At 34.6% G+C, this 12,255-nt stretch overlaps 1 protein-coding gene across 4 annotated transcripts in view; it reads left to right on the top strand.

Annotated features, from left to right (window-relative positions):
* The window catches only part of CPEB2 (cytoplasmic polyadenylation element binding protein 2), a 50,935-nt gene that overhangs the window by 18,366 nt on the left and 20,314 nt on the right, over window positions 1–12,255 (top strand). For 3 of the 4 annotated variants that reach the window (XM_015624946.3, XM_015624944.3, XM_015624942.3), the window contains 2 exons: window positions 3,882–3,932; window positions 10,467–10,490. In XM_015624946.3, coding sequence (XP_015480432.1) covers window positions 3,882–3,932; window positions 10,467–10,490 — 75 coding nt within the window. The remainder of the gene's footprint in view (window positions 1–3,881; window positions 3,933–10,466; window positions 10,491–12,255) is intronic. The other variant, XM_015624943.3, reaches the window with a different exon arrangement.

Below are 12,255 nucleotides of genomic sequence, written 5' to 3'. Positions count from 1 at the left end.
TCTTCTTTCTGTCATAGAAACTTATTCTGATAAAAGAATATATTTAAGACTGAGAGACTGGTTTGTCTGAATACATGGCCTATCAAAGACAATACATTTGGCCTCGTTCTGAGTTGCATAATTCAAACGCAAGCATTGGAAAATGTAGTCTCTAGGTTTTCTGTAGCTAGGTGTTGTCCAAACATGGGTTTGTGCAGTTGTCTTAACGATGCTGTGTCCAAAAACTGTTTTCTGAAACTACTGTGATCCTCAGCCATTCACTCTTAATGGGAAAAGCTTGACGTGGAAGGGGTAAAGACTTTTTGATTCTCAGTCTATTAATACAACCAATTAAGACTTTTTTTTAAAAGGGGGAGCGTAGACATGAAATATCAAACTTGTGGGTCTGTGAGTCAGCAATTTTTAAAGCAATAATGTTTTAATATATGGGGATTCCTCCAACAGTTTAGTTAAATAGGAATAAAAAGTATGTATTTCTAAAAGTGGATGTGAATTTCCCTTAAAATAAAGTGAGTACGCCAAGAAGTTTACAAAAATTTAAATTTCCTTTGCCCCCATCAGTAACATGAGATTGAGGAAATGTTGCTAAAACTAAGTTTGTTCTCTTTCCTCAAGTTTGGATTAGCAAGACTCTTAGGTGGATTCAGTGAATAAAGTGGCCCACCAAAGTTTATTTGAAGCTTTTAATTTTTTTTCTGTCCTTGCAGAAGAATGCACTGAGAAACATGCACAAGGCAGACAGTTCTGTTAATATTTATTACAATTAGATAAGGAAGAGGAGGCTAGGTTCAATAGAATTCTAGTTGTATAAGAAGTGTCAGGCATACCTGCTGCTTCTTAGCAGTGCTAGTTTCAGTTTAGCCATGATAGATGAGAATTATTCATTAGCAGTATGGTGAAGTTGCAAGTTCAGGTTTGCACAGACAAAATTTCTGTAACATGATGATCTTTCTGATACAGAATGGTAATATTTGGCACTGTATTTGTTTCAGATAGTAGCAGGTTACAAATTTTGGATTCTATAGACAAGTTCAGCAGAGAGGTAGTGAATTAATTACTTTATATTTTTCAGAAGTTGACTAAGTCTATTATTTAAATATTAGCTATTTTCTAACTCATTGGCAGTTGATTTTTAACTATTCAATCTTCTTTATTATTAAAACTACTTTATTAAGCAGGTGAAGGCCACTGGACCTGCTAGAAGACCATTGCATGGTCTGTACAGCGATGTAGGATGGGAGAGGATTTGTACCTTGTTCTTAAAATGATATAATTTTCTTTTATGATGCATTGAACAACTTATAGTGAAAATAGCCAGCTAGAAAGATCTATTTGATAGAAGCAAAGTAAATTGTTACAAGATGGAGCTCCCATCTCTTGTTTTTGTTTCTGGCTGCAGTGGTTGGCCCAGCTGTCTGGTGCAGTCCTTCACCCATTGAGAAGTCCTTCATTATTTCAGCTTGGCATCTGTGTTTCAGATGTAGCTTATTTGTGAAGCTATAAAGGGGAAAATGGAAAAGAATGCAGAAGCAGAGTTATACACCTAGAATTTACTAATTTTTAGTTTTCCTCTCCAGGTGTTTACACCAGTGAGATTCTCTGTCCTACTAGGCCTTAAAACTGCCTTCTGTTTATGAAATCATTGCAGAGAATAAACCCCTATCCTTTGTCTATCTTGCTAAATAGGAAAAGAGGATTAATTCAGATAGGGAGAAAGACTGTCACCACAGACTAAAGGAAGTTTGAGATAATGTCTCGCAATTTCTTTTGTCATTCTTGATAAATACAGCATTCTGATTTGCAAGGAACACCTATTATTACAAGTAGTTCTACAGCAATGTATATAAATATGATATGGCAGTGATCTTGTGAAATTCTTGCTGTTAGAAAAATGAATATTAGCCTTGATAGAGCAAAATCCTAAAAAACATAGCAAAGTAACTTACACACCAGGCTGAGCTGTGGCAGCTCCCAGAGTGCAATTTAAGGATGCCTTTTTCCTGATGCTTCTGCCTTTTTACCAGCATGCATTGCTAGAAGGGTAGAATTTTTGTAGTTCCAAGAGACATCAGCTGTAACTGTAGATGTTCAGTTTGACAGAAAAAGTATAATAAAACTGGACACTTTGAAGACAAGAAACACAAAGACAGAGGCTCCTACAAAGGTTTTTGTTTAGTATTTTGCCTAAGTCTGCTCAAAGATTCTGTTGAAATTAGAGAAGACAGCAAAGTCCTTTTGGATAGCATTCATCTGCCCTTCTCCAGGAGCCTGCCCTAGCCTTTCAGTGCTTCCAAATTCAACAGCAAATTGTTCTTACCTAATCTGCAGGTGTTCTGATACTATCCATTCTTGCAATAATAAAGTCTGTGGGATGACAAATAGTTCACAGCTGTATAAAGATCTTTTTTTGCCACAATGCCTGTAAATAAGCTTGAACAAAATTCCCTAAATTATCTCAATCTTGCTATTTTGAAGTTTTACATTTCAGAGTTTCCAATGTGTAAATTTCCAAATTATTTTTTGACAGAAAATTACCATGTTGATTTCTTCAAGGAGAAGCACAAAACCTAAACCCTATTATTTACAGATTTGCAACAAAAATAATTTTTACTTAACCCCAAAGGTGTCCCTTGGGACTCAGAACTGCTTGAAGAAATTTCTAGTCTTGCTGTTAAGATCATGGGTTTACTAGCAGTAGAGAACCAAACAGAGTATGATAAGAATTGCTAGACAGCCTTAATATATAGGTTGTTGATTTGGCTTTCTTTCTTTTTTTCCCCTGGGGTTTCTTTTTCTTGAAAGCCATCTACATATATATGAGCCTTTAAAAATGTGTGAGTTTTACATGCCCATTGCTTCCAGACTGGGTTCTTCTTTATGCCTCTACAAGAATTCCCATTTCCTTCAAAAGAGATACATGTTTAAGTCACAGTATTCATATATATATGCATATATACATAAAATACTCTTCAGTTTTTAAGCAAGCAAATATATCTGAATAACGAGATAGATAGCAATGCAGTTTATTTGCACATTAAACCACAGTTTTTCCAAACACAGCAGCTATTGTAAATGTCTCTCTAGGTCAGTGTGCACTACTGGTATGTTTGCAGCTTCCTGTAAACAGAAAAAGTCTCCTTTAATAAAAAGGAATTTGTAGTGAACAGACACTTCAGCTGTGCATTTTAAACCATTCATTTGACTACTAAAGTGTAGCATGCCAGGGGTGTAGTAAAGTGCAATTCTGGAAAAATTCTAATGTCAGGATATAAGGTTTTCATATAATTTTTTTATTCAGTCTGAAATGGTGGAAATTTTATCTATAATAGTCTTTAATTTTGTTGAATCTGTAGATAAGCAACTGCTCTAATGTTGCTAGACTTACTGAAAAATATTACGTACCAGGGTTATATGAAGCACACCAAGATGCAGTCATAAATCAGTTAATAAAATTTTCATGCCTTATTTCTTATTAACATGATTTTTCTTAAATTGATTCAGTAGAGGAGCACTAAGCTGTAGAAATGCCACTCTGTTAAGCAATGTGCATAGTGCAGTTATTCACAGTCACTGTGAAACAGAAGACTAAAGCAGTCAGCACTATTTCTGGGTGTCATGAAACAAAAAGTGGCTTTATCCTATTGGAGCTGATCCCAAAGTACACTGCAGATCTTATGACCAGAGAATTAAGGTTAAGAAGTCTGTTCTTGTCAGCTTTAACTTGGGTCAAGGGTATTGTTGGTTAATGTGCTTGGAGTTAAATATTAGCTCTTTATTTCCCTTAGGCAAATTCTAAGCAGTGATATTTTGTTTTTTTTTTCTAGCATAGTAGCTAAAACCTCTGCATTTGTTTTGTTCTTTGGTTTTTGTTTTCTTTTAAGGTCGCTTGAGTTATCCACATCCGGGGACTGACAATCTTCTGATGTTAAATGGTAAGTTCTAATCTTATAACAGTTTCTAATTATCTCTAGCTTAGCTTAAATCTGACATGTTGGTATAAAATTATACTATTATATTCTGTTACTGAATTACTTGCCTCTAGTCTTCAGCACTGATGGGACTGTTGCCATTTTTTGGAGTTGAATGGCAAGAGCTAATCTTGCAACAGCCTTTCATTATATCTAGCTTATTGGAAATCTGAAATGCTCATAATGATGCACTATTCTTTGTTGTTCTCAAGCAAACCAAGGGTATGTTTTCCAAAGAGCTGTTAGAAATCTGTTCTACTGAAACAGGAATTAGAAAAATAAGAAGGATAGAAACACATGTTTTTCTATTTTGGGTAAATAAAGAGTGAACTAGACACTTTGTATTACACTCATGTGAAATAACATTTTATTTTTTGGGGGGTTTTTCTAAGTGGCTTTTGTCAAGCACGTGTCTAACTGTGAAATATGCTGAAGTTAGAGTTCATGTTCATGTTCCTCTCCCAGTAGGTCAGGCTTCATGAACATCTGCTACTCAGTGAAGGCATGAACTTTAGCCTTTGTTCAAGGCTAAAGAAGGAAGCACAGCTTGGTAATCCATCTAAGTCAATAATAAATCAGGGGTTTTGCACATAAATGTTTTCTGCATTGGGAAAAATTAGAGCTGTAGCGCCACAGCTTCTCTAGATTAGAAAACATGGAAGCTGTTGCTCATGAAGTACATTTTTGTCATTCATTTGGTGAGTCTTAAGTGTTAACAGTAAAGATCTCTTTAAAAAAAAGTCCAGAATACATTTTTTGCCATTTGAAATTATGTAGTCTTTTTGGTGGTGGTGGTTTTTGGTGATCTTTTTTTTTTTAATTGCCTTACCTGTTCTGTGCAGTCATTTACTTGTGAAAATGGACATAAAATGTAAAAAAATATATATTTTACCTTTTTTTAAACTCTGTTTTTTTTATAATACTGAATAAATGTTTAAAATTTTAAGGAAATTAAGATTTACCCTTATACCCAGTGAAGGAAAATACTGCACAATAGCCATTTGTAGAAGTAGATCCTTTGGTATTGAATAGGTAAGTTTGAGATAATGGAGTATCTTGGAAAAAAAAAACCAGGTTCATAACTATTGAAATAAAATCAGTATCTTGATTCCTCTACACTGAATATCGATGTGCTTGATGTCACAACATTTACAACATTTTACTTTCTGTATTTAACTGCAGCTTTAAGACCTATTCTGCAAACTGGTTTGTTCAGGTGGTATACATGCAATTATCTGCTGCTGTACAAGGAAGTGTTAGATGGGAAGGTATGAAAAGAAACTGAAATATTTCAGTGAGATGAGTGTAAGAAATTAATATTTTAATTAATTTAATTTTACTTATAATGGTGAACTTCTCTTTTTAGAGTTTTGCATGCTAAAAAAGCACATGGGAACTATTGTTACTCAATGGAATATCTAGGAAAGAAGGGGTTTGTTGTTATCATGGACACTGGAAAAACGCAGTAGTACCAGTCTGTCCTAAAACCTTACCATAAAGCTAGAACATGTGCTAAAGAGTGTCTTACTTTTAACACTGGTGTGGTTTCTCTTGTACTTTTTAAGGTAGCACTTAGTGTGACTGCTATATTAAAAGCTGCAATATTATTTTTAGCCTTCAGTAAGTGAGATAAAAAATAACAGTTTGGGTATCTAAAAGGTGCTGCAACGCTTAGTTTTTAAAATTACATCCTTTAGAATTTAATTCAGAGCCTAGTCTCTATCACATAGCTGGAGTCTGATGTAGCTGTCAGTGCAGGCCAGGCCAGTCAGGAACACTCTTCAGAGCCCCTCCAGGTTGGCATGTCTTAACTGTAGCTTCTTGCAGCTCAAGAGCAGAAGCACTGGAAACAACTTCTGGGAAGCTCCAACTGCTCAGACTCTGCACAACCTTTCTTTCTTAGCAAGAATTGAGGGACTTCCTCCAAATGTGCAGTAATGAGAATTACGGTTTGAACACCTGTTGATAAACTTGTAGACTTCAATTTCCTTCTCCACTTATGTGGGTTCAAGCTAACATTTCCTTATATCTCTGTAATTGGTGACTTGGAGGGAGAATTGGGAAGAGTTAGTAATTCAAAGACTCACATTTATCCCTTAATTTCTCAGTAAGTACTGTAGTAGCTGTGATGAGGAACAAGAACACCAGACCTTCATGAAAGCAAATCACAAATATTTTAAGCATCCTCTGCCCATTTATGCATACACTAATGCTTAACACCGACCCTCTTTGGATTTTAGTTGGATTAATTTTAGTGAACTGGTATCTCTGGATTCCAGAAAGGTTCTAACATGAGCCAGGCTGGATCTGTGCAGCCCTTTTAAGACTAAGCACTTCTAGATAAAACTTTTTTTTAGGTAGATTTTCATCTTCTTAAATGATAGATTTTTTTCCAAGTTGTTTAAAATGTACTTATTGAACTATACCTAATATTAATATTTACAGTTTTCATTCTTTAAATTAATAAAATGAACTAAAGGAAATATGATTTATGTGTTTTAATAAATTATATATAATTTCATATCTATTTCAGCTTAAGCTGTAAAAAAAGTAATGCATTTTTAATGACTGTTATCTCTCAAAAGTAAAAAAGGATACTTTGGAATGGGTATACCTGACTGCATCTTTGTCAGCCTAGAGAGAACATTTGTGAAGCAAGTAATACTGCAAGAGTCAAGTTTATTGGGATATGTAGGGTGGTTTTCCCCATTACAGGGTTCCCTCCACCTTCTATAGTTTTAATGAGTTGAATTTTTTCAATGGTTGTTGAAGCATAATTCCCCATTTGATTAGTTTAGCAAGAGCATATTAGACTTCTTAGGGATGCTGTAACTGTTTGTGCTTCTAAAGAAAGCTGTTTTACTTCAAACAGGAACTGCTAAACTTCCTATAGAGGAATTGCTAAACTTCCTATAGAGGAATTGATAAATGAGCTCCTGTACACACTTCTTTCAGGTGTGCTAAGCTTGAATGGTCATAACGATGTCTTTCAGCCTTAAGATCTATGAAGGTGTTATTTCTAAAGAAATCTCAATGGAATTTGGGCACCCAAATCCAATAGAATAAAATGGGAATTAGGTACTTACCTCCTTTAGTCTAGACTCTTGGGAAATTACTGCTTTAACTGTTTATGGATTTCTTTAAATTACAATTATTAATGAAAAAGGTTTCATCATGTCTCTGTATCTGATTATGTTGGAATGTTAGTGACAAATAATATTTTATCTTTCTATAAACTTAACAGTTACCTTTGCAGAAAATTTTCCTGGTAGTTTTTCCTGATACACAACATAGTATTTTTAATTCAGCTCAGTCACTCAGTTGAGTTACTTCAATATGTGTATATTTGATCTCTGGTTACATATTTGAAATATGTGTCTGAATGAAATGAAACCATACATTTGCTATCTTTGTGGTAGCATTACTCATATAACATACAATTCTATTGTCTCAGTGTTAGATAAGCATGCACAACAAATGTATTTACTTCTGTCTTAAATCTGTGAACTGATCTGTGAACATTGCAGAAATGGGGATTTTAATTTCTTCTGATGGGTGTAAGTTGTACTAGTATGCGATTTCAGGGACATAGAGAAAGAAGGTTTTAGCTAAAAGCTTTGTTGTATATACAGCACTCTTTAATTATGGAAGGGTTCCAGTGTTAACTGGATTTCTTTTTCAGTGGGCATCATTATACTTTTTGTATGTGTTGCCTAACGGATATTTTCTAGAATAAAAGTGTCTTTCATGCATTATCACTCATTTGAAATTTTTCCAAGTTACTCGCTAATCAAAATATCCAGCTTTATAAACTAAAAGACAAATCTCTGTATGATTTATTATTTGGACAAGTTAAGGAAAGCAGTTTAATCTCTCCTTTTTTGTTGCTGTAATGCAATCATTTGCCTACAGTGTCTGGCCTTTTCCAAAAGAACTATCTTTCCTGCAATTATTTATCTATAAACATGTGTACTGATTATATGTGTATTAAATATATCTGTATAATCTAGATGTATAGGTAAACCTGTAATTAACTATATTTATACACTAGTTATGCTCTGTAAGCATCCATGCTCTGTAAGGTGTAAAACATTATATGTAGATTATTTTAATAAATACAGAAATTTTGCATTTTTCTAGATGCAAAGTAGCACTAAATCCCTGCCCAGACTAGTTTGCAATCTAAATGAGCAAGACAGATAAATTTTAGGGTGGAAGGTTTGCCATACAAGTAGAGTAAACGATGTGACAGCATCAGGTACAGTTTTCCTCCTGTTTTCCCTGATTTCATTGTTTTGCTGAAGCAAGAAATACACAGACAGCTTTGGTGCATCATTTTAATTCCCATATATATAAAATACTGCACCATCTGCTGTTCTAAGTCTAACTGCATTGGGTGTTTTTAACATTTTAGTAATTCTTTGTTTTTCATTAAAATTGCTGTTGTCTTATTTTGAATGCACAAAGAAGAAAATTTCAGTTGTTCTGTAACAAAATATTTCTCTGCATATCAACTTGTCCTAACTATGAAAATGTAAGAAAACGGCTGAGCTGGTTTGGTAGGCTGAAAGGGGTGGAAGAAAAGCAAAGCAGTGCCCTGACACTTGCGCTAAAAGATGAATATTAGTATGCATAACTAGGTTATCCTTTGAGAGAGAACACAGCACTGCAGACATTGCTGTGGATGGGCTGCACTTGAATTTTCCCTGCTTACTCTAGTTTTATTTGTGGATGGAATTTAAAAAAAAAAAAAAAAGCATTGGGGGTTAGGCGAGGGCTTAGTGACGCTACTGCTAATGCTACGTGGGAGTCACTTTGGCCAGGAGTCAGAGATTTGTACATGCTGCAGCACTGACACAGAACTGTGTGTCTTCTGGGGGCCTGGCTTCAGGGAGAAAACATGTCTGAAGATCAGCATCAGTCACCCAAGCACCTAGTGAGAGAGCTGAACACAGGGAAGGATACACTGTTTGTGGAGTCTATTTTGATGTTGGAAATCTGAATTAAAGCATTTCCATTTGGTTAGATACCTAGTTCTCTTTCAGAAAGTGTTTTTTTTCTGTTTTGGCTTTCTAGTAGAAATTTTTAAGAACTGAAAACCTTTAAGCAGAGACGGTTCTCTTCAATAATAATTTCAGATGAGAGAGAATAAATCTGAAAGCAAGTTCTGTGCAAGTTGAATAGAAAGAAGACTGTTGTGTAAATATAACTGTTCTAAGGGAGAAAAAACAAGAAAGATTTTTTTTCAGAATTCCATAAGCAACCTATTAAATTTCTAGTTGGAAGGGATAAAATTAACAAAGGGAAAAAAATATTATATCTAATGAAATTTTTGAAAACCCCTAATCAAATAGGAGGCATCAGGATAGCAGTATTTCATAATATGAGAATGGAACAATGAATGACATTTATGAATCAGTTATTCTGAGGCTATATGTATTTCAGTGGCCTAGAACAACAGTTGCTTTTAGGGGAATTGTATGTATAGATGCCTTGTAAAATTAAAACAATAATGCCAAGACACAGCAGTCTGTTCCTTAATGTTACTATGATCTTATGGCTAATAGTAACATCTGTTTGGGTACTTAACTGTGTAATGATTAAAGTAATTTTTCTCAGATACTGAGTCTGTTAAACAGGAATAGAAAATACTTTGTGGAAATGTAACTATGAAATTACACAAATCTTAAGAGTTTCTGTATTAGTAATCTGTCTATTTTTAGTTTTTTAGCCTTCAGGCAGAGAAGCAATCAGTCTGGTTTTCTGAACTGTAGCTACAAGCATGATCTCTTTAAGAACCTTGCAAAACTCAAAAGTTAGGAAAATCTTGGATTTACTTGCAGTCTATGCGAAATTGTTGCTTTGCCTTTGTGCAGTGTTTTTGATACAATGCTATTTCTTGTGACTTGTGCCCTGATTTCGTTTGCTAGTACAAGGCATCTTTTGTTTCAAACAAAACCTTGCGGTTAATTTTCTGCTAGGTCCTTTCATGAAAAAGGAAGGTCACGGCTTACAGCATTTGCATTGTCACTGCAAAGGACTGTACAAACTGTTCCATGTGGACCAGGATGTGTCTGTGATTAATTTAACACTTGCTACATGCTTTTTGCAGTTGTATTTGCCTTCTTACAATTTCAGTACCCTATGTGTTTTATTTAAGCACTTGTGTAAGATACAAATCACATTTTGAGGATGAATTGCAAAGTTCCCATAATTAACTAATCCATAATTAACATGAAGTGAAGATCAAGTTTAAAGACATTGAAATATTTGAAAGAATTTTCCTTACAGCTGGTGTTAACATCAATTTAATAGTAAAATAATATGGTATTTATGTGACGCTTTAATGTATTCTCATCTACATTTATCAGTACCAGTTACAGATGCAGACTTTTACTTACTGCTAACCCACATGGTTCTTTGTATATTAAATATTTTAGTTTGTGGGCATGATACAGTTATTTGACATTTTACAATTTGTCCTTTGTTTGCATGCAGCGAGGAGTTATGGGCGAAGACGAGGTAATTCACTTCTGTTTGTTACAGTTCAATTAATTCTGATCTGTTACTGATCATTATGGTTAATTAATCCAGATTATTGATTGTAATTGCCTTTCTGCATGTTATCTTAGTTTGGGGAAGATGGAGGGGTGTGAGGGAAGGAGGAGTACAGTCTGGATTGATACGATCATTGTTCTCTTAGAGTCTGAATTGCAAATCCTTTAATCAGTCAAAAACTGCAGTTCTAATTGTGATTTAGTTCATGCTAATGGTACTGCTTGCAGTCATTGCTCCCTTTAAAAGTATACAGTTTGCTAGTTGTCCTTCTTACTCATCTCCTTTTGCTTCTGTAGAAGCAGTAGTGTACAGAGTAAACATGTTTCATAAACTTAGCAAGAAATCTAGTAGACTGGTCTTAGAAGTAGTAAACAGATCTTCATAGTATAAGCTAGTACGTGCTCACTAACCTTGAAAAAGCTCCACTGTTCTAACTGTGCCAGGATGTGACCTGAAGTTGTTAAAAAGACCATGTAAAACATGCAAGTACAACCTACCAAGATCTTTGGTAGCTTCTGATATTCACCACATACACATCAGTTCATGTGTCTGTCTTGGTCTCTGCATTATAATAACCTAGTGCTTGGTAGCCATAGTCTAGAGAGGGATGATGTTGTAGATCATGGCCAGTGGATGTAACAGTACAATCATTTTGACAATTCCTGCCAGATTCTGCTTATTTTTTTACTGTCATAAAATAAAAAGAAATGAGTATTTAGAAGGGCTTACCCTTTTTATTCATGGTCATCAGGAGAAATGTGAAAGCCTATTGAAAATGAAAAGAAAATTACCTTTTTGCTTTCTTTATCTGAGAGACATTTAGAAGTGAAGAGGATGGAGAAGAAAGTAATAGGAGTCATGTAGACCATATTACTCTGAAAGTGTTTATCCATTGTCCTTCATGTCACCTTAGCTCTCAGAGGAGCTACAGTGCTTTTGGTAAACTTTTACCCACATTAAAGTAAAACTGAGCTCTCTGGTATCACTTCAGAACATGGTCTACTGGTTTTATTTGTAAAGAAGAATTATCATTGTTTTTAGATTTTAACATGGGTCTGTGGGTAAAAATAAATTATTCTGAAGGTTATTCTATGACTGTTTTCCCTGTTATATACTTGTCTATATTGTAAGTTTTATTGTCTAAGAAGTACTTCTTATAAACCAAGTTAAATTACGGTAATTTTAGATTTAAGATATTGACATTAACTCTATTAGTGGAATGTCTTAAAATTTCCACTTTGCAGTTTCCTGCAGGTTCCTGCAATATGCATCTTATATCTTCCATTATGCACTTCTTCCTGTCACTGTCATTATGATAAAAGCTCCATTTTGTCCATCATTCACTTCAGTAATTCAGAAATTCGTTGCATCCAACTTTTTTTGGTTGCACAACCAAATCTTACCACGTGTTCATATACATCTTTAGGATTTGATCATTCTTACTTGTCTTAATAACTAAAATGGATATCTACATTATGCAGCTGATACAATCTTATAGATTCAATGTTGCTCCTCTCGTGCCTAAATAGTTGATATACAAGAGGAATCTGCTTGCCTGCCTCATCCATGTATGTTAGCTTTGTGTCTTCTTTGCTTGCTCACTTTTCTGTCCCATTGAGCACTCAACTACATGCTTCCACTTTCTAAGGCAACTCTGCTGTTACAGACCTATTGAACATGTTCTTACGAGACCAAACATCTCTTGCTCCCCACTAGTCATTCTCAAACA

This window comes from Parus major, chromosome 4 (assembly GCF_001522545.3).
Source record: "Parus major isolate Abel chromosome 4, Parus_major1.1, whole genome shotgun sequence".
NCBI lineage: Eukaryota > Metazoa > Chordata > Aves > Passeriformes > Paridae > Parus > Parus major.
Note: the sequence above shows the minus strand (reverse complement) of the source record. Positions and strands in the feature narration are given on the sequence as shown.